Source organism: Megascapheus bottae, chromosome 3 (genome assembly GCF_031878675.1).
Source record: "Megascapheus bottae isolate mThoBot1 chromosome 3, mThoBot2.hap1, whole genome shotgun sequence".
NCBI lineage: Eukaryota > Metazoa > Chordata > Mammalia > Rodentia > Geomyidae > Megascapheus > Megascapheus bottae.
This window is the reverse complement of record NC_143511.1, coordinates 88,923,476-88,944,718: the sequence shown is the minus strand read 5'-3', so window position 1 is coordinate 88,944,718 and position 21,243 is coordinate 88,923,476. Positions and strand designations below refer to the sequence as shown.

At 58.5% G+C, this 21,243-nt stretch overlaps 1 protein-coding gene across 2 annotated transcripts in view; it reads right to left on the bottom strand.

Annotated features, from left to right (window-relative positions):
• The window catches only part of Col5a1 (collagen type V alpha 1 chain), a 127,559-nt gene that overhangs the window by 47,935 nt on the left and 58,381 nt on the right, over window positions 1-21,243 (bottom strand). For both annotated transcript variants that reach the window (XM_090330902.1, XM_090330903.1), the window contains exons 14-28: window positions 20,168-20,224; window positions 19,348-19,401; window positions 19,025-19,078; window positions 16,693-16,746; window positions 15,454-15,507; window positions 14,150-14,203; window positions 13,120-13,164; window positions 11,808-11,861; window positions 10,854-10,898; window positions 10,427-10,480; window positions 10,198-10,242; window positions 9,391-9,444; window positions 5,618-5,662; window positions 4,805-4,858; window positions 511-555 (exon numbers count right to left, since the gene is read on the bottom strand). In XM_090330902.1, the coding sequence (XP_090187028.1) occupies window positions 511-555; window positions 4,805-4,858; window positions 5,618-5,662; window positions 9,391-9,444; window positions 10,198-10,242; window positions 10,427-10,480; window positions 10,854-10,898; window positions 11,808-11,861; window positions 13,120-13,164; window positions 14,150-14,203; window positions 15,454-15,507; window positions 16,693-16,746; window positions 19,025-19,078; window positions 19,348-19,401; window positions 20,168-20,224 (768 nt within the window). The remainder of the gene's footprint in view (window positions 1-510; window positions 556-4,804; window positions 4,859-5,617; window positions 5,663-9,390; window positions 9,445-10,197; window positions 10,243-10,426; window positions 10,481-10,853; window positions 10,899-11,807; window positions 11,862-13,119; window positions 13,165-14,149; window positions 14,204-15,453; window positions 15,508-16,692; window positions 16,747-19,024; window positions 19,079-19,347; window positions 19,402-20,167; window positions 20,225-21,243) is intronic.

Here is a 21,243-nt window from a genome sequence, read left to right as displayed (position 1 = left end):
AGCATCATGTTCCAAGCAATGGCCCCTTGTGAATTAACATGGGCAGTCGCGCAGCTGGCCCGTCTGCATGGGGCAGCAGGGTCCCGGCAGTACCCGCCACGCATGGCCCACACATCAGCTCTTCCGAGAGGCCCAACCTCGTGTAGGCGTGTGACTGCTAACAGGCAATGAAGGCTCTGGCTGAAGCCTGCCAGGAACCAGACAGGAGGAGCGGGGGCGGCACGCACCGCGGGCTTCCAGGCCAGGCCAGGGCCCTCTTGGGCAGGCGTATCAGGCCTGCCAGATGGCACCCCGTGCCACTCGGGGGCCCTCCCTCCTCAAGGTGAACTTTTCCCTTCAGCAAATGAACACATGTTAACACAGAAGCATCCATTCCTCTCCGAGACCAGAGCCAACCCCTCCTTTGCCTGTTTCTATGCAAGGCTGGGCGCTGCTCCTGGCAGGGCCAGCCTACTCTAGAGGGGACACTCACCCTCTCGCCAGCCCACTCTAGAGGGGACACTCACTCACCTTCTCGCCCTTGGTGCCCTTCAGACCTCGGATACCATCTGCCCCCTGTGCGGTCAGGAAGGAGAAAAGAATGATCAGAAAGGCCTGGGTCACGGTCCACCCTGCTGACTCCCCGAGCAGGCCTGGCATGTCTCCACTGCAGGAGAGGCCCCTCTGGCCTCAGGAGGCCACCCCTGTCCTCACCCCATCCTCATCCCAGCTGGCTGGGCCACGTGAGGCCCACTGTTCTGATTTCCATGGTGACCTGTGTCTCCTAACTGTACAAAAGATGACCCTTTTCCCTGAGCTCCAGTCCACTCTGCCAAAGCCCAAGCACCCTGCTGACCCTTCCCATGCTAACATCCAGCTGTTCTAGGCACTCCTACTCCTCCGTCCCAGAGCTTTGGGGAGAAGCCAGGGTGGACAGGTCAGGGTGCTGGCTCTGCTCTGTGGCTCTGACATCTTGGAGAGCTGCATGACTCCACTTCCTTATTGGGTAGGGGAACCACGAGGACCCTGACCTCACTGCTGCTAGTGTGGAGGGGTGTCCCGGAGGTGAAGGCCTCAGGACGGTGCCAGCACACACCCAGGAGAGGGCGGCCCCCCTCTTTCCTGCTAAACACCCTGGGGACTGGCTGGCCCAGCACCACAGAGCCACACCTCTCGCTGGCAAGGCCTCTGGGCCTCAGGCCTCTGAGCTAGGTGAGTTTTACCTAGAGGCTCCCCCGACTCTGGAGGTTGCCTCAGGTCATCTGCCCAGAGAGGACAGGCCTCCCACTTCCTCCAGGCTGAGGTTGCAGCCTGGCCTGAGCCTTGCCCAAGGAGAACCCAAGGGCTCCCAGCTGCTCACTGGTGGCCAGAACTCGCCCAGGCTCTGCAGCGCCGAGCTGTTGCCTGGGGCCAGAGGAAGGGGTCTGGCTCACGGGAAGGGCCGCAAACATGACGGAAGGCACTTCTACCGCCGGAAGGCACTTCTACCACATGGCTGGGGCCTGCGGACAGCGCAGGAGGGCTTACCCTGAGACTGACCACATGAGCACAGAGCTGAGGAGCACCCGGGGGCTGGGGGGACTGTGCTGATGGCATAGCTTAGCTCTCCTGGGACCCGGGACACAGGGCCTCTGGCCCAGAGCGGAAGGGTAGAGGCTGCGCTCCCCCTCATCATTCCACAGCCTGGTGGGGAGGACCACAGGGGAGGACACTGCAGATGCCGGTCCACCAGGACACGACGGCCCAGGCCTGTGACAAGCTGGGGACGGGAGGCTCACTCGCTGGCTCACACCTGGACCTAGGACAGTGAACTCAAAGCGGGGAGGAGCCTGGTGCAGACCGGGAGCACCAGGGAACACGAGTCTTCGGGCTCCTCCCGAGGAAAACCCGAGGGGCAGCTGGTGGCACACACCCAGCTGCCCTGGTACGGCTCCTGCACCCCGCAGGAGCTGAAAGAAATCAGAGGGTGAGGAGATGCTGGTCCACACAGCCGTCTGCACGAGTGGTCTCCGGGCACTGAGGAAGACAGCTTCTTCCCAGGCAGGAGCCCCCCGTGGGAGGGAGCTCGGGGCGGGGGGGGGGGAGGGCGGTCAGAGCCCCACTGAGTTCTGCACCTCGAGCATCTCCGCACAAGTCCCGAAAAGGCGACCCTCAGGAAATGGAGGGAAAATGATTCCTCGGGACGTGTGTAAGACAAGACCACTTCAAGCACCCACGAGAGGCAAGCAGACCACAGATGTGAGCTCATACGTGAATGGGACTCGAGTGCCACGGCATCCAGGTCTAGCCTAGTCAATAATTCAGTCCGCGACGGAGGCCAGCGCCTGGCTCCGGCTTCCTCTCCCTGGCGCGAGTCCAGGCACCCACGGGCGTGAGGGCTGGCCTTTCTTCTGGTGGCCCTCAACCTCCAGACACACCCTCATCCTCCCACCACGCTGGCCCCTGCCTTCCCAATCACAGGAAAGGTGGTGGGGGGCCGGCGGCTCTCGTCTCGCATCCTCGCTACTCAGGAGGCCGAGATCTGAGGCTCATGGTTTGAAGCCAGCCTGGGCAGGAAAGTGTGACACTCTTATCGCTAATCAATCACCAAAAAGACGGAAGTAGAGCTGTGGCCAAGTGGCAGAGTGCCAGCCTTGAGTGAAATAATCTCAGGGATGGTGCCCGGGCCCCAAGGTCAAGCCTAAGAACTGGGACAAAAAAAAATTGAGCCCAGGTTCCCCACCTACCACCCAGGACTGTGGTTCTTAGGGTGGCACCCTGACATTCAGGGTGGGGTTTTCTGTCACAGGCTATGTAGGCATACTGGGGTGCTGGGCAGCTTCCTGGCCTGTGTACTAGGGAAATATCCCACCCCCATTCTGGTGAGAGTTACGGTTGGCTGAAGACAGAGCGGTGATCATACAGGAACCCCTGGCCTGCAGACACGGGGTGAGCCCAGAGTGGGGTGCTTTCCCAAGGCGGCTGAATGAATCCTCATCTGGACTTCCCAGCCAGTGACTGCGGGAGTCCAATCCAGAGGACACCCCGCAGAGGGTGAGGCAGAGAAACCCAGGGGGAGGAAGAGAAAGGGACACAGGGAGACCTGCTGTGGCCAAAGTAGGTGTGTCCCCGGGATTCATAAAGTTAATCAAACAACTACAGCCTCACAAGAGGACCCTGGCCAGAGCAGCCATGCTAGGCAGACCAGCACACAGCACACTGCCGACACAGGGCTCAGCCTAGAAAGGACAGAGGACGTGGGGCCACCCGGAGGAGACCAGGTGTCCTTGTAGAAGGCCTGTCCGCCCTCTCCATCATGGAGGACACAGCAAGAAGGCAGGCGCACAGGGCAGCGCTCTGCAAACACGGAGCTACCAGCACCTTGACCGTCAACTTCCCTCCAAGGAAGACATGTATTTCTGTTGTGTACTGCATCTCCACCACAGCAGCCCGATGGACTGAGGAAGACGGTGGGGTTTAGGTGAAGAATCCAGACCTTCTCAGCAAGGTCTGCCTGCCTGTCCTACCAATAACAACCAGGCCTCAGATCCCATCTGCGTGTCCCTCACGTCCACTCTGCCCACGGCACAGCATGTTTCCCCAAGGCAAAGGCATCTCAGCCTTGGCTTCCCGAGTCTTAACTGGAGTGCTCACGTCATGAGTGAATTTTAAGCAGATAGACAGAGAAGAGCATGCTCCATAAACACTTTAAAGCAAACATCTCTTAGCTCGTAGAAGCAAGCTTTATGCTCTGAGCCGTGTAGAAGAGCTGCCAAAGGCTGCCAGGACAGGACAGGAATTTGTGAGACAAACACACCCAGAGCTCTCACCATCCTCACTGCTGCTAATTATCTATCACCCGCGGAACCTGACAAGGCGGCATTCGGCGGGAAGAGCTCGGTCCAGGGGGAAACCTGACCAGCCCCTGGGGGAGGTTCCTGTGTCATGGAAATTGGGGGTCACCAAGATTGGGTATGTCCTGACTGTGTAACTTGGAGCAAATCACTAGCACGTTGCTCAGGCAAGGGCACACTTGTACGTGCACTCATGTAGAGCATGGAGAGAGTGCTTCAAGCCACAAGGACCAAGGTGTGTGTGTGTGTGTGTGTGTGTGTGTGTGTGTGTGTGTGTGTGTGTGTGCGTGCGTGCGTGCACATGTGCACCAAGTTAAAATCATTGTGATGGGAAGACAGGAGCGTTAACGGCTGCAGCATGTCTGCCCTGGGAGAAGGAAGAGGCCTCGTCCGCACACATCCCCTCCACACTCGCAGGTCCTGTACCTACGGATGCCCAGGGAGCCGAGATGCTGAGATTCAATCACGCGGTGTGCTGCAAACCCAGTCAGCACGGGCGGGGCAGCGGGGACGGCGCGGCCGATATTGCTCTGGAGCTCTGGGCCCTGCTTAACAAGGTTGTGGGCGTTCTTGCCGGCGGAAACATGATTGCGAACAAATCGACATCTCCCTTGGACACTGTCTGGCAAGCGCTGCGCTGCCAGTGCAGCTGGAGGGGATGCGGTCTGGCTCTGGCTCACGTGCTTCCACGTGCCAAAGGCTTGGAGGACCAGGGCAGGGCCGGGCCCTCTGCCGCCAGAGGACTGTGCTTGGCAGTGGCTGAGGGGCATCCTATCCTGACAGATGGGTGGTGCTGGGCCACCTGTCTTGTCACAGGCCGAGGGGTGGTCCCTGGCTCTGAATCACCCTCACCCATGCAGCCCCACTGACCAGAAAGGCCAGGCCATGCCAGGGTGGCAGACTGAGCCTCCAAGAAGTCACTAGAAATGACCACTCCTGTCCTCCAGCCCACTCAGATACCCAGGGAGACCCGTCACGTAAATCCCTCTCACCTTGACTCCTCGTGGGCCTGGGTAGCCTATAGGGCCCTGGGGACCTGGAGGACCCTAAAAAAAAAAAGAAAAAGGACTTCAGCCATGTCACATAGGTGCCTGGGCAGTGCGCCTGCCCCCACCAAGAGCGCCCAACGACTCCTAGACACGGGGCCTGGGAAAGGAGGAGGCAGCAGGTGCGCCTTGCGGCCGAGGCGATACTGACAGCAGCCAGACTGCAGGCAGGGTCCTGCAGCAGGCTAGGAGTTGAGGGTGGGAAACCGGGGTGTGGGACTCAAGGGAAGAAACACAGGTGGCCTAGAAGACCAGAGCTGCCATTAAAGAAATGCATCCCAGCCAGGCACGGTGACTCACACCTGTATCCTAGCTACTCAGAGGCGGAGATCCGAGGATGGCAGTTTGAAGTCTGTGAGACTCTCATCTCCAATTAACCCGCCAAAAGCTGGAAGTGGGCCTGTGGCTCAAGAGGTAGAGCACTAGCCTTGAGCAAAAAAGCTCAGGGACAGCACCCAGAAGAGAGGAAAAGAAAAGAAGGGGAGGGGAGGGGATGGACGGGAGGGAGGGAGGGAAGGAGGGACGGAGGAGGGAGGGGGAGGGAGAAATGCACCCCAGCCGAGGTTCCTTGGGATGAAGAGAGCATCCAGCTGGGAGGAGACAAGGGGGCCCCTTGTCCAGGGAAGTGATATCCTTTAATAGTCAACGGGGCTGGGTGAGAGAAGGGGTGAGAGCTCTCGGGACAGGACGCCTACCCCACCCGGCCCAGGGACTTGGGCAGCAGCTGGCTGCAGGAGACAGGGTACAGGGCATCCCCACCTGTCCTCCTTTTTCTCCTGGAGGGCCTTCTTTGCCAGGGTGCCCCTGTCACAAAAGAAAGGGCATTAGTTAGTCCAAAAGCAGCCCCCAAAGACCCCTCCACCACAGCATCTATGAAAGGTGAAAATCACCCCCCTCACCCCCCGGAAACAGGAGAGCCAATAGGGCTGCCTAGCACAAACTGGGACTCTCTCACAGCTCTAGACCTCAGCTGCTTCTTCAAACTGAGAGCAGGAAGCGAGGCCTGGCCCTGGCCAGGCAGCAGCGGCCATCAGAGTGGACACCGGGCATGCGTGTCACAGACATGGGGATGGGGTGACAGGGCACTGCTCAAGGGCATCTAGCCAAAATGGAGCTTTCTGAACCACAACTGGGACAGAGTCCCAGCACCAGAGCTCCAAGGACGCACAAGGAAGCAAGGATCATACCATCTGACAGACACAGCGTCTGACCGCTGGGGAAACTGAGGATGGGCAGACAGGGTTTCCCGTCACCTGACAGGGATCCCAGCACCCCAGCCTTCACTCAGGAACCCCACCTACACCCAGAGAGCTCCCAGGGGCATGAGGGCTGAGTGACGGTGAGGAGGGCCTGCCTGTGTCTCCATTCCCTCCTGTCCAGCTGGGTCTGGAGCCACTCCATTTGCAGAAACGCACTGCTCTCACTTCCTCTCAGGCCCAAGCTGGTCTTCAGCATCATGCCTGGGATTCGTAACCAACGGGCCAAATGGAGATGCTAAGAGCAGCGAGAACCACAGGAGGCTGTGTGTGGTGGTGAGGGAGGGGGGAGGCAGGCACGGGAGGCTGGCTCGGTGAGTCTGGATTTTATTACTGTGCAGCCTTGCAGGTCCCTCTTCCTCTCTGGGCCTGCCCTTCCTCTGTGTACAGTGCCAGTGTGGGTGAGCTGCTCTCAGCTTGCACGGCCTGGAGATCTGGAGCTCTGACTCTAGACCCAGCAGTGCCACGGAGACCGCGCCAGGCCACCTCTGCCTTCCAGAAACCATCTGTGCTCACAGGCCCAGAGGTTCCTGGGGGCTTGGCGTGAGTGGACCTCTGTGGGCGGTCCTGTCAGCCTTGAGTGAGGGACAGTGCCACCCCAGGACACAGGGACACCAGGTGGACTGGTGGACCTCCCTGCAGGGTGTCAGGATCAACAACACTGCACCACATAAGCGTGGAGGGCCCGGGGACCCCTGCGACAGTGAGCACAACATATACCACGCCTGTGACACACCCCATGCCTGCGGTCATCCCCACTCCCTCCCTCAGATGCTTGTGAACTGCAATCCTCTGGCTCTCAGCCCCCTGCGTATCTAGGAGGTCAGGCAGGAGACACAGAACTCACCGGCCAGCCACATGCTCGCAGAGCCTGGCTGAGAGGAAGCAGAATGGCGGAAGATGGATGGACCTTTCCGTGGGGAAGGCCAGCCCACGTTCCTCTTCCTGCTTATTTGCATTCTTTAATATTCTATAATAAGCATTACTTCCATAACGGTATGATAACGAAGCTTAACTCATTTGTATTGATATTTTTCTGATTAAAAAGTAATGTATGTTCATGGTAGACAATTAGGCTAGGGGAAGAGGAAATTAAACTTCGTCCGGACCTCACCGCTGAGAGCGGCGGTGGCAGGGCTCACGGTGTGACAAACGCCTTCCGATCCAGGCAGGGCACACACACACGGTGTGGTGTGTTTTCAATTTAATATTAGGTCATGAGCATTTTCTCATGTCACTGAAATTCTATTTTTACTGACTCCATAATATTCCAGCAACCTGGAATCCATTTACCTAACTAACACTTCCCTGTCTGGGTACTGCTGGTTTCTTCACCGCCTGCTTCGGGGCTTGGAATCGGCTGGAAATGCTTCCCACTCCCCGCCCCCCTCGCTCTGACTTAGAAGTGAATCTGCAAGGTACCATCTAGGGTGAAGTTGGTTTAAAGTCAGTTCTCACTTCCCTTCCTTTTCCTTCCCCTCCTTTCCCCTTCCCTTAACTTCCCCTCCCCTCTTTCCCCTCCCCTTCTTCCTTCACTCCCTTCAGATTTTGGGGGACCCACCTTGGACCGCCTTTACCCCTCGTTTAGAGCGACACTGCTGGCTGTTTAAAGACACCGTCTACAGCACCTGCTGGCACCACGAGCCCCGCTCTGCCATGGGCTGTGTGAGACGTGCTCACCCCTGCAGGGACCTGACTCTCCCGAGGTTTCAGTGTGTGGAGGGGGATTCCAGGGCGGATCAAGGCAGATGTGCTAAACCCAGAATGAGATGCTGGGTGGGGAAGGGGCACAGCCCCTTCCCTGCAGGGCTGCAGCCTGGCTGTTGGCCTGACACAGCACAGTGGGTGCTCCGTGCACACCGTCTATCATGAGAAAGGCCACACTCAGGCCTGTGCTGTGGGACGTGGGGGGACAATGTGGGGCCTGGCATTTCACTGACCTCTCCGGTTATTAAAAGGAAAGGAGGTGTTAGCTGAGCACTGGTGGATCATTCCTATAATCAGAACCAGGCCAGAGGCTGGCGTGTACTTAACCAACAAAGAGTCAGAAGTAGGGATGTGGGTCAAGGAGTAGAGAACTAGTCTTGAGGGAAAAAAGCAAAGGGGCGGTGCCCAGGTCCTGAGTTCAAGCTCAGGGTTGGCAGACATATACTTTGTATACACAAAAAGTGTTACATGATTCAAGTCACTAAAAAAGTGTAAATTAAGCCTGGTACTGGTGACTCTTGCCTGTAATTCTAGATACTCAGGAGACTGGTATCTGAAGATCATGGTTCAAAGCCTGAGCAGGGCAGGAAAGGCCATGAGACTCGTATCTCCAATTAATCACCAGAAAACAGAAGTGGCGCTGTAGCTCGAAGCGAGCTGACCTTGAGCAAAAGAGCTCAGGGACAGCACCCAGGTTCTGAGTTCAAGTGCCACAACCAACAAAAAGAGAAAGAGGAAACATGTAAATTAAGGGCGGCTTGGAAAAAGATGAATCCTTGAGTTTCCAAACTCCCCATGGTCAGCCCACGGGTCCTGGCTGCAGGGCAGATGCAGGGGCAGAACCGGGGTCTGTCTGCTCTGAGCAAGGGAGGGAAACTCGGGGCTCGGGGCTGGCTAGACCGAACGGCTCTCAGCCGCAGAATGGGAGCTGACAGCCGTGTGGTAAACAGCCACCAGCTAACCGCCCACACATTTAACTCCTTGTCCTGTTTTTAATGGCGTTATTAAAACAATAAAACACTCTGTCTTAAATAATTAATTTAGCTCATCTTGTTTTCTGAAATAGACTATTTTAGTAGCAAGTCAACACTCGTATGAAACGCCAAAGCAGGATCACCATACAGTTGGAGGGGTGGGTGTACATACATCAACATGTATGTGTACACACGTGCACATGCCTGGCTTACACACATGCAGACCCCTGAGAACACACACACACACCAGAGCAGGACTTTCCTGCTCACCCCTCCCTCGGCTTGCAGTGTGACCACATAAACAGACCTCTCTCGCTCTGTTTCCAGCCAGTCTCTGATCTGGCCCCACAGCTCTGTGCTCACACATCCCAGGCACACTTGTTTCACACCCTTCCCATTTAGCACGTGAACGCTAAAAATACACTTCCTTTGCCAGGGGGTGTGGGAATGCTGCGAGAAAGCCCAGCCCAGGTGACAAGTCGACCCACCCCTCTGACAGGGCCCCAGCCACCACCAAGCCACACTCCAGACCGCATGGCACCCTTCCCGGGGTGCACAGTGGGCGTGCAGAGCGGGGGTGGGCAGGGCTACTCACCGGAGGTCCATCGGCGCCCGGCATTCCTGGGAGGCCTGGTTTGCCCAAAGGACCCTGGTACAAACAGAGTAGTGAGGGAAAGACTGTGTCTCCTCCCACTGCTCTGCACCCCACAGCTCCACTCAACACCTGTGCCCCAGGCACCCCCGGGAGAAGTACCCGCTCTGCTCCTGCTGCGGGCCAAGCACCCAGCTGCCCACCAGCTACACCCAGAGAGCGGCCCCTCCCCGGCCTCTTCTTCAGCGTTGCACCTCACAGAGGCACCCCCAATCTCTTCTCTCTGACGCGTCCTGCACAGACGCCGGTCCCCCCAGAAGCCTTCCTTCAACACCACCCTGCCTCACTTCCCCACAGCCGGTCCTGAGAGTGCATGCAGCCCTCCTGGGGGACCTGGCGGAGCAGCTCCCCAGCATAACCGGGGGAGAGCCAGGCGGATTCCCTCAGAGCTCCCCAGCAGTCCTGAGTGCTCTGGCCCTGGCAGATGCCTGGTGAAGACACCCAGGACAGAGGAAGGCCATGAGCTATTGAGGGCCAAGGCCCCTCACCAGGACACGGGGCTTCCAGAGGTGAACTTAGGGCTGCTCACTTTAACACAACTAAACTCCACCACAAAGCCTTATGCCTGGGGCCAGTGTTCATTCAGATAAATCACACCCCGACGTCTTTCTGAGTATACCTAACGAATGAACGAATGGATAAATGACTGACTGAATGAATGAATGAATGGATGAATGAATGCATAAACAAGTGGACCTCCCTGGCCTGGGCAGTAAGTGTAGCTTACCCATGTAGTTTGTGTCCACCTACCTTTTCTCCTGGAGGACCAATGGCACCCTGGGGCCCTGGCAACCCCTGGAGGAAAGAGAGTCAGAAGAGGTGAGATGACCGAGACCCTCTCGCTCACCCTTGTCCCGATGACCGGCTCCCTCATCCACACACCACTCTGGGTTCTGGACCCTCAGGGCAGCAACTCTGAGAGCCCTGGACCAGATACCACCCCCCCCCCAGCCTCACTGCCCATGAGCAGGTCACTTACCTGGGCACCGGGGGTACCCTGCTGTCCTGGGGGTCCGGGCTCACCCTGGGGGCCCTACAGGAGACAGGAGCAAAGCCCCTGAGAGGGGTTCTGAGAGGTGTGCCCCCTGCTCTGGGGACCTCGGCCCCTCATCCCAACCAGCCACCCCCTCTATCATCTGGGATGATTGCTGTAGCAGGGGTCCGGGTGCACAGACCGTCTGAGGGAAGAGAACCACAGTCCCCTCCCAGAGGGTGGTGGCACAGGACTGGGCCTGGAGGCTCCCCACACAGCCCCTCATAGCCACACCCCATGGTCCACCCATGGGACAGCGAGCACACCAGAGCTGGAAATGCCTCTCGGGCCTCTCCAGGCATCCGAGGGCGTGCACAGGCTCCCCCATCCCGGGCTCCCCACCACGCAGGGGGACTTGGGGCCCTGGACTCACCACATTCCCTTTGGGGCCTGGCTGACCATCCATGCCTGTCACGCCCTGCAGGAGATGAAAATAAAAGACACTGAATGCAGAGGAAGGGAAATCCCACTCCACACGCAGCTGAGGCACGCTGCAGCCATTCTCTGGGACAGAAGGAAGGAGATGGCTCTAGATTCCCTCTCTGGGGTCCGGTGGTCAGACCCCAGACCCGCCCCCCGCAGTCAGAGCTGATGGAGTCACCACACCCAACACCCATGGGGAGGCCCCGAGTCCTACAAAGGCAGTCTGCAGGGTGGAGGAGGGTGGGGAACAGTTAGACCCACTAGGACAAGACCCTACACCATCCAAGAGCCTCTGCTTCCTTTAGAACCTTCACAGAAGCTTCTGGAAGGTCTGTCAAACACAGAGGAGACACAGCATCCTGGGGTCGTACTATGACAGGAAATCCAGGAAGGGAAGCAGAAACGCGGGAAGAGCCAGAGGAAAGCCCACCTCCACCTCCACTTGAAACCCTCCATCTGCCCTCCTGGTATGTGTGTGTGCATGCGGGGTGGGGGTGTGTGTGTGTGCTTGCGTGCGTGCACGCTGGTCCTGTGGTTTGAACTCAGGGCCTGGGCACTGTCCTTGAACTTTTCTATTCAAGGCTGGTGCTCTACCACTTGAGTCACAGCTCTACTTCCAGCTTTTTGGTGGTTAACTAGATGACCCTCACAGACCTTTCTGCCCAGGTTGGCTTCAAACCTTGGTCCCCAGCCCTCCACCTTCTGAGAAGCTAAGAGTACAGGTATGACCCACCACACCCATCCACACTGGATTTCTGCGCATGAGGGTTAAGGACTCACAGCCGTGCACACCCCAGCCGGCCAGTGTGTCCAGGGTTCAGCGTGGACACTGTCCCCTGCCTGAGTGGGAGGAGGGTCTCGAGGGTCGGATGGGGACACACATGCTAGGGGTGACAATACTCACCGGAGGTCCGGGTGGACCTGGGGGTCCCTTTGGCCCAAGCAGACCTCGTGGGCCCTTCAAAAGCCAAGAACAAGAAAGGGTCAGACTCCACACCTGGGCTGGCCTGTCCCCGGACCCCAGCACACGCTGGGCCAGGTGACCTGGGCTCCCAGGGAGCCTGGCCTCAATACCCTCCTGGAAATTCTCCCACCCACCCCTCCTCTCCACGTTGGCACTGAGCATCAGAGCCAGGGGTGCCTGAAAATGATAGGGCACAAGCAGGGCGCGAAGGGGACCTCCCCAGGGGAGTTTTCTCTTCTGTCACTTGTTCAGGACCCCTGCAGCGGGGTTACACTAATGTGGGGGTGCTTTTATTCCACTCTCCACCATTCCCTTCTCCATCACAACATGTGACGTTGCCATTTCTGGTTTCAGAGTACCAGGTGCTGGAGAAAGGGCTCCAACAAGAACCCTCGGGCCTGGTCAGGGAAAGTGCCAGAGAAAGGGCACAGGTCTGGGGCACCCCTGCCACCTGGGGCTCTCTGCAAGGCTCCAAGGATGGGCAAATGTACCGCAGAATGTCTCCACCCAACCTGCCCTGGGGAAGTTCTGCAGCCTGTCCTGAGGCGTCAGGACCCCAAGTACTGTGCATTTTGGTAGAATTTTTTCACATCCAGCAGGAGCCGGAGCAGGAGAAAAATGCCTTCCCTGTGCACTGCCTCTCCAACGCTTTCTTTGTTATTTTGATATATGGTCAGATACATATGTTTCCAAAGCTAATAACCTAGAAGGTGCTGTTAGAGGAGCGTTAAGGAGAGAGGTGTTGATGGCTCATCCTTGGTGGCTGATCAGACATCTAGGGTATAATTGAGCCCCAAATGAATTGCACGTGCACCGACCCAGTGCTCACCGCAGCCCAGGGCACACAGCTAGAGAGCCCTGCTTTGGGAAAGTGCAGTTGTCAGAACCAGGGACAAATGGAAATGGATCTGGGCCTGCAACTGCTCCTCGCACCCACCAGAGCTGTAGTCTGTCCCTCTGGATGCTTGCAGGATGCACATGGCTGCCCAGTGTGAGCCCCTGAATGCCCACAGAGTTGTCCCTGTGTCCACGCTGCCCAGCCACCCAACCAACCTCCAGAGACCAATTTCCTCCCATGGGGAAAGCTGGTTGGCATTCTCCGAAGGCACTGGGCCCCGCTTCCCCCCTCAAGTGCTGGGGTTTGTGTGCTCTTGGGGATGAGTACTTGTAGTCTGCGCTCAATGAGGGGTCCTGCACCAGTGGAACCCTCCCCACCCTGGGGGGCCAGAACCCCGCCCTCCCGGGGACTCACAGGCTCGCCAGGCAGCCCCCTGGGCCCGACTTCTCCATCGTCACCCTGCAGAGGAAGAGAGAAACAGGACTCTGGGGACAGGCAGCGGGGCCGGGATGCCCAGAGGCCATATCCCTCGCCACACAGTGGGGTTCTTTGGCTGGCCCGGCCCACAGCATATGCAGATTTTCTCGGCCCAATCCCAGGGCCCAGTCCCAGAAAGAGGGGCTGCTGTCTGACCCCCGGGAGCTGCAGGCTCACAGATATCTCAGGTGGTGGGGGGGGGTCCAAGAACCCCACTGGGCTCCCCAGCCATAGCCTTGGTCCTGCTTGGTCCCCCTCAGGAATGACAGAAACTGGGAAGGGAGGGCATAAGGAAGACGCATGAGCACCCCTGGACACCACCTTGGGAAGCCCTGTGTCTCCTCGAGGATCCTAAATAACCCATTACAAAACCAGAAGCGCGTTGTCCTCCTCCTCCTCCTCCTCCTCCTCCTCCTCCTCCTCCTCCGCCTCCTCCACCGCTGCCCAAACTGAAGACTCTACCTCCCAGGAATGCTTCCTGCCTACAGGCTGTCACTGGCCAACACCTGCTCCTCACCCACAGTGCAGCTGTGCCACGCCCAGGGTGACCCTTGGCCTCCAGACCCCACAGAGGTGCGTGGGCCTCTGGGGGCAGAAGCCACAAGCTATGACTGGCCTTCAGCCCCTACCCCAAACTCGGGTAATGGCTGAACCCCCATGCTCCAGTCATGTGCACAGGTGCTTTGTCCCTGCCCGCCGACCTCCCAGCATCCTCATAGCCCGGGTGGCATCCCAAGGCCTCCCACGCAGGCCTCCTACACCTGTCAGACGCCCCTTCTGAGACCAGCAATGGCTGAAAGCTTCTCCTGGCCATCCTCTCCTCTCAGCAGGGAGATAAAGTGAGCAGTAAATGCTTTTATCTCCAAAGCCCGCAGTTGCCGCCCCAGAGTGAGGCCCAGCCCTCAGGCCTCCTCCCTCCCCACCGTGCCTGGCCCTGCACTGCCCGCAGAGGTCTGGGGATACGTACCCTTTCTCCATCATCTCCCGGAGGTCCTGGAGGGCCAGAGGGGCCAGGATCACCCTAGGAAGTCAATCAAGGTCAATGTTAGCCATTGCTGAGTGGGACACACACGAGCTGTCCAAGGCCCCGCCTCCCACTTTCTGACCCTGACCTTCTCAAGATGGAACTGGAGTGGCCACACAGCCTTGGACCTGAGACCCATCTGGAGGGCTTAGGAGGGGTAGGGTGGCCTGACTGAGCACTCTGAGCCTCAGCAGGTGAGGCTGGTCACACACGGCCACGCAGAGGAGTCTGGACACACTGTCTGCCCCTACGTCACACTCTGTGTGGGGCAGAGGGCATCTTCACCCTCCTCTCACCACTCTGGCCTGCAAGCCCATTGGATGGGGAGAGGGGCAGGCCCCCCCTCGTGCAAGCCTGCCGCTTTAGGCCTAGAATACAGATAGCACTCCACACACGCACACTGGCAAAAAGGACCGGCACTAATCAGGGCCTGCCTGGCAGCTGTGCATGCCAGCTCCCAGGTGACCATCAGAAAGCACCAGCACAACAGCCTTGCATAAGCCCAGCATCCCTGTCTTAAGACACACGAAACCACAATCCTGCTCAGTGGCAAGCGCGTGTGTACCCCTGGGTCAGGGTGTGCCTCTCTGCGTGTGCTGCCATGCGTGTATGCCTCTGTGCATGTGTGCCTCCGCGTCTGTGAAGAGGGAAGTGCACACACAGGTGCCAATGTGTCCCAAATGTACCAAAGTCTAAAAAAGGCACCAAAAAAAACCCAAACCAAATCTGTTAGTAAAAAACAGGCAAGGAGAAAATATCCAACAAGCCACAAGGAACCACTCATCCTGAGAAACCTGATGGTGGGCGGCAGGAGGGCAGCGCTGAGCCCTGGACTGCGGAACAGGGGTGACCCCAGGACTGCCTTGTCATCCAGCCACTGCGTGGATGGGATGTGTGTCCTGGCTCAGCGGTTTGAGAAAGGCCACTGCTTGGATTTCCCAGAAATACGATCACTTCCCTTGGCCAGAAAGTGGGTTACAGGAAGCAGGCATTCCACCCCGCCCCCCCCCCCACCTCAAATCCAGCAGCCTCAAGGAGCGGGCCGCCAGAGGTCAGAAATGGATTCCTCTTCGCTGACTCTCCCTCACCATCAACCATCCCGAGGCCCATTGCCTTCCTCTAACCCAGATCTCATACAGTGGCCACTCTGGGGGGCAGAGGTCCCGGCTTCCCCTAAGGAATCCAGGGGGAGGGCGGGGGAGGGCCTCCCAGAACAAGACCCTTCTGACCTCCCCCAGAATACTCACCCTGTGGCCCTTTTCTCCTGGCAGCCCAGCCAGGCCGTCGAAGCCACGGTCACCCTGCAAGAACCACAGAGAGCTGCGTCAGACACCATGCACAGCACTCTGTGTGCTGAGACCCTGAGCCTCGGTGGCCACGGGCTGCTTCTCACCACAGCCCATCTGTCACCCCTTCTCTCCAACCCAGGCACAGACCGCCAGGTGTGTTCCCATGCCACAGGCTTGGGCATCCACGGCACATAGGCAGACACAGTGCTCCAGGAGACTGCTGCATGTGAGTGGATCTGTTTGTTTCCATCTCCCGAGGAGGAGGCGCCTAGAGAGGAGAGCCCAGGCCCCCCGCGTGGCCCGCTGTCCACTGTAGGTGGACACACAATTGTTGGGGCCGGGAGCTTGGCCTAGTGGTAGAGTGCTTGCCTAGCATGCATGAAGACCCAGGTTCGATTCCTCGGTACCACATACATAGAAAAAGGCCGGAAGTGGTGCTGAGGCTCACGTGGTAGAGCTCTAGCCTTGAGAAAGTCCAAGGACAGTGCTCCGCCCTGAGCTCAAGCCCAGGACTGGCAAAAAAAAAAAAAAAAAAAAAAAAAGAAAGAACACACAATTGAGATTCCCCTTTCTGTCGCCCCGGCCACCGAAGGCCATGGGATCATTAGCTCAGGGTGGCGTGAAGAGCCAGTTCACAGTCCACACGTGTTGAGAACACCTGACAGTTCTAAGTGATTCAGCAAGAGAGAACACATCTATTTCCCCAGGGCCCCCTCCTAAGCATGGGTCAAGGCCCCCTGGGAGCTGGGAAGAAGGGCAAGTGGCACGGGGAGAAGGTGTGGACCAGGTTAGGGGCAGGGGTAGGAGCAGGGAGGGAGCCACGGTGCAGGGAGGGCGCCAACCGGGGTGGGCCTCGCTCAGCCACCGCACACTCAGCACCACACAGGCCTGCCCAGAGGTGGTCCCTGCTGGACCCGAGGACCTGGAGCCCTGACTGGCAGACGTCCAGGGACCAGGAGATACCAGACAACTCAGAGCCTCCAGGCTCCTGCCCACTGCCCGGCGGCTCTCCCTGTGGGCTCCACCTCCCAGCGCGGGTGCCATGACCCTTCCTCGCACAGTCAGTCCGTTACCCGTCCTTGTGGCACAGTTACCCTCCCCGCCCCCACTCCCCCCATCACCACACAACCCTGTCGCAGGCTGCACCGGCAACACAGCACCTCAGAGTTGGGCCCCAGGAGGGGCAGGCACCCCTACCTTGGGACCCGTCTGTCCAGGCATGCCTCTTGCTCCATCACTCCCAGCACGACCCTGGAAGAGAGGAGACAAACTGTGCATAGCAAAGGGCGGGTGGCTTACCGTGCCCCCCCAGAGTGGTGTCTACCAAACCATTCAGGGCTCCACCAAAGTCAGGCCTGCCACGGGCCACGGGCCCCACGTGGCCAGGTCATGCAGGAGACCTGCATCTGCTGGCCTGCCGTGGGCCACACAGCCCCTCAGCTGAGAATGTGGGGTGGGTCATGCTGACCCACCTTCTGCCTCTATCACCCGGGCAGGGTGACACACTGTGCTAGACCCAGCTGCTCAGCCTGCTTGTGGCTCAGTCAGCACACCACTGATATTTCAACATGGAGCAGCTCCGTGCTACCACATGGAAAGGAAACCACAGAGCAGCAACCCACATGGAGAGAAGAGGAAGAGACACCTGCTTAGTCATTGCGACAATGGAAGACATTGCCCTGAGGAGACAGGCCCATTGAGATCACCCCGCCAGCCGTGACCACAGCTACAACCACCAGCCACAGGCACCTCCACAGATGAGCCCGGAACACCCATCTCACTGGCATGGACAAAGAACTCACTGGAAAGGGCGGGGGAGCCCACTGGGATGCAGCCAAACCTCCACTCCCTCGTTAAGAGCAATGCCGCCCCTTTCTTCTTCCTGAGGGCCCTTATCAAATGGTCCATTGTCCAAAGACTCACGGCCAGACAGAGAAAACACGAGGACAGCGGCAGCTTTGAATGCCATGTGCAGCAGGAAGCGCAGGCAGGGCCAGGGACGAGAGGGGAAAAAAGAGAGGGATCCAGAACAACCACAAGGAGCCAGGCTACATGCACGCACACACACATGCATATACATGCTCACACACACATGTACACACATATACATGAATGTACACATACATATGCACATACATAAACACAGGCATCTACACACATGCACACATATATACACATGTATGCATGCACACATGTGCATGTGCCCATATACATGTGGGTGCAAAATATATGCACACACACACACACACACACACACACACAGAGTTCCAGGGAAGGGCAACAGGGAGGAGGGTGGGAAGCCAGGGGTGAAAGCTCGTCCTAGGAGAGCACAGGGCAGGGCGCCGACACAGAGGCCAGCAGACGCATGGCTGCTTGGGAGCTTCCCTAAAACACCTGGGGACACTCTCAGAAACGCTCTTAGATTGTGCATCCTGACACGGCTCAAAGCTAGACACTTCTGCTCGCCACGGGGTCATGGCCCTCCCAGGCTGAGCTCACTCACATCTCCAGAGTTGGCCGGAGCCACCTGGCAGGGAACACCCAGGCCCAGCCCCTCCCCGCCCTCGCCCACCACGCCAGCAGGGCCGTCTCTTTGGGGCATGCTGACTTGTGGACTCACAGCCTGTGTCTCACTGTGACCCATCTTCCTTCCTCAGTCTCCACACAGCCCATCTGGGAAAAGCCCGCCCCCCTCCCTTAACAGTTAACAGCAGGCATCGGCACAGACACAAGAAAATCTATCAAGATAAAACCCCTCTCCCAGGTAATTCCGCAGTTGTCTACTGAGCAGCAGGAATTCCAGCGAAAGCGACCCCTGGGCATCCCGCCCCGCCCTCATCTGTGCCTGCTCAGACCTTCAGACTTGCTCCTGGATGGGTTGTGGCCTAGGGTGGCTTTATTTGGTCCTTGTCCCTTCCCCCACAGCTCCCTTCCTCCACACCCACGATAACCGGGAGCACCTGTCTGCCTCCAAGGCTCAGGATGAAGGCAGCCGGACATAGCTTAGCATGGGCACTGCCCCATTTCCCTGCGGGCAGGAGAGCCCAGTGACTGGCGCAGGACAGAGGTCAACAGGACCCCCAGCTGGCCCTTTACCATCACCCCATGGCGATGCTCCATGGCAGCATCCACCCAGGAACCAAGGAGATAAAGAGAACGGTACGTGGGGCAAAGGTCTAAGCAGGTGCCTAGATAATTTCCCCAAACTGGGGCCATTGCTGGAGCCACGAGGCACCCCAAAGACACCAGGCCACCGACCGTGTCATCTGCACAGTTCCTAACACCTGGGACAACTCTCATTTGGTGTCAACAGATGGACGTGCTCAGTTCCAAGGCTATCTCAATCAGGACGCAGCGTGTCCGTCCCGAGCCACAACTCAGACAAAACCTCGGAGGCTCAGCGCCCTTCAGAGAGAGGGACACAACCACCCTCGGCTCAGAGTGGCCGAGCAGGACAGCCCCGCCCCAGCTCTCCAGCAGAGAGGGCGCTGCTTTCCCCACTCATGTGCCCAGAGAACCAAACACTCACCCGTCTCCCCGGCTTCCCTGTTGGGCCAGGCGGACCCTGCACACCTCTCGGACCCTGTTGGGGATTCAGAGGGCAAAGCATCAGTGGCATGTCCACCCAGGAGCACAGCTGGGTCCCTGGGTTTGCTGGCACAGCGTCCTGGCCTGTGTGAGGGTTGGAGACCCACCGTGGCTTTGCTACAAAAGTCAGTTATTTCTGCTCCTGTGGCACCAAGTGGCACCCCCCACTGGCTTCCTTGAAGACAGGGAGAATCTGGGTCCCTGCCACCCCAGCCCTCCTCACCACCAGTGGACTCCCAGAGCAAAGACGGGGCCCCCACCTACCTGAGGCCCCATGTCTCCCGGCTCGCCCTTCAAACCTCCGCTGCCAGGGGGACCCTAGGGAGACAGCTCTGGATTAGTATGTGCTCCAGAAGGGCCTGGGAAGACCGCTGCTGGCAGGTGACCACAGGAGGAGCTGGGCAGACACTGTGAGGGGAGCAGCTGGGCCTGGCCACTAGGCTGGCTCATGACTTCCAAGTGACCAGAGCCGAGAATGGTAATGCCCACGAGGCAGAGACCAGACCTCAGATCTCCTGCTGCTGAGGGAGCCCCACGAAGGCACACAGAGGCTTTCCTCCGCATGAAGAGCCTGACGGCAGGAGGCCAGGCTCTGTGGGGGACTGGGACCAGGTGGAGTCACCCTTAACCTGGACACAAGTTCAGATCCCATGTAGGAAGCATCATCAGTGCCAGTGCAGGTGTGGCGGGCTCAGCCCGGGGGCAGCCGGCAGCCCCAGCCCTCTAAGGAGCCACCTTCACCCACATGCCAGGAATCCTGTGACATGGAGGTGACAGGGGGCAGCTACACTGCAGGAGGCCACCCAAGGGTGGGAGGGGTCTCGCAGCTCTCCAGCTCCTCCCGGACCTCCTCACTCATGACAGGGCTGGGGGAAGTTTCCCAGGAACCCCGAGATGCCCCCATGGCCTTGAGCCACCCCCCCACACACACACATATGCGAGCACGCGCATGCGCATATCAAGGGTTGGAATGACACCAAGAGACCACAGTGCTAGCTGGCTGTCTGTCCTCTGTGAACAGGGACAGCAGACAGGGGACCACCCGGTGCTGCATGGCAGCGTGGCAAACATGCCAACCACTCACCATGGGGCCAGGTCTCCCTGTGAGCCCCATCGGGCCAGCTGGTCCTCTCAGTGCCAACTGCAAAGGAAAGGGAGACCCAGTAAGACATGTCCAGGGCAGCACATCCTGGCTGGCTGCATGCACAGAGGCCAGACTGTGCCTGCAGGTATCCACTGGCCCTGCTCTTTGGCCTTCAGCACCCCACAGGAAGCAGGGAAGGAGGAGAGGGAGCGGTGGGCAGAGGCCTTTCCTCCCCTACAACCTCTTCCCCATTCTTCTCTTCGTTCTCCTCCTCATCCTCCTCCCAGTCCTCCCCACCCTCCTCCCAGTCCTCCCCACCCTCCTCTCCATCCTCTCTGGCTCAGTGCCCAGCCCCTTTCCCTGTGGACTGATGTGAAACACAGCATTCCCCACTGGCTGGGGCTAGGAAACTACGATTTCCAGGCTGACCATGTCTGAGTCACAAAATATATCTTTCTTATGGAAGGCCTGTCAAGTGCAGAGGTATTTGGGGTGAGCGGGGAGCCCACACTGTCTGGGGAAATGAATCCTGCACTGTGGCTTCAACTTCACCTTTCCCACGAATGGCTCAGTGGCACAGCTACAAGCATACTGTAACCAACTGTGCACATGGACACACACACAGACACACACACACACACACACACAGAGTCAGCCAGTTCCCTCTCAGAAGATTCTGTCACATAACAACATCCACTTCTAGCCCTTCGGCCGCTCCGCATCAATTAGAATACAGGTGGATCAGAAGGCCAGCCAGGCGCAAACCAATGAGCGCAGTCTCGGGGAGCGGGCTTGTCAGGCGCTGTACCCCGTCACTTGTGCAATTTGCTCCAATTTGCAATTTGTGCAACTACTCGATACTTAAACCCGGCTGTAATTACCCATGTGCTCTCTGCCTATTAACATCAGAGCTGTGCTACAGCCACATAAATATGCTGCAAACGAGGGATTCGCTGGAGGAAGCTTCCTTGCATAGTCCCGTGGGGGGGCTGCCCAGGCCACCCACCCCGCAGGAGGGGCGGCATGCATCCTCATCCCGGGGCCTTGGAAAGATGCAGGTCACTAAGGAGTCCATT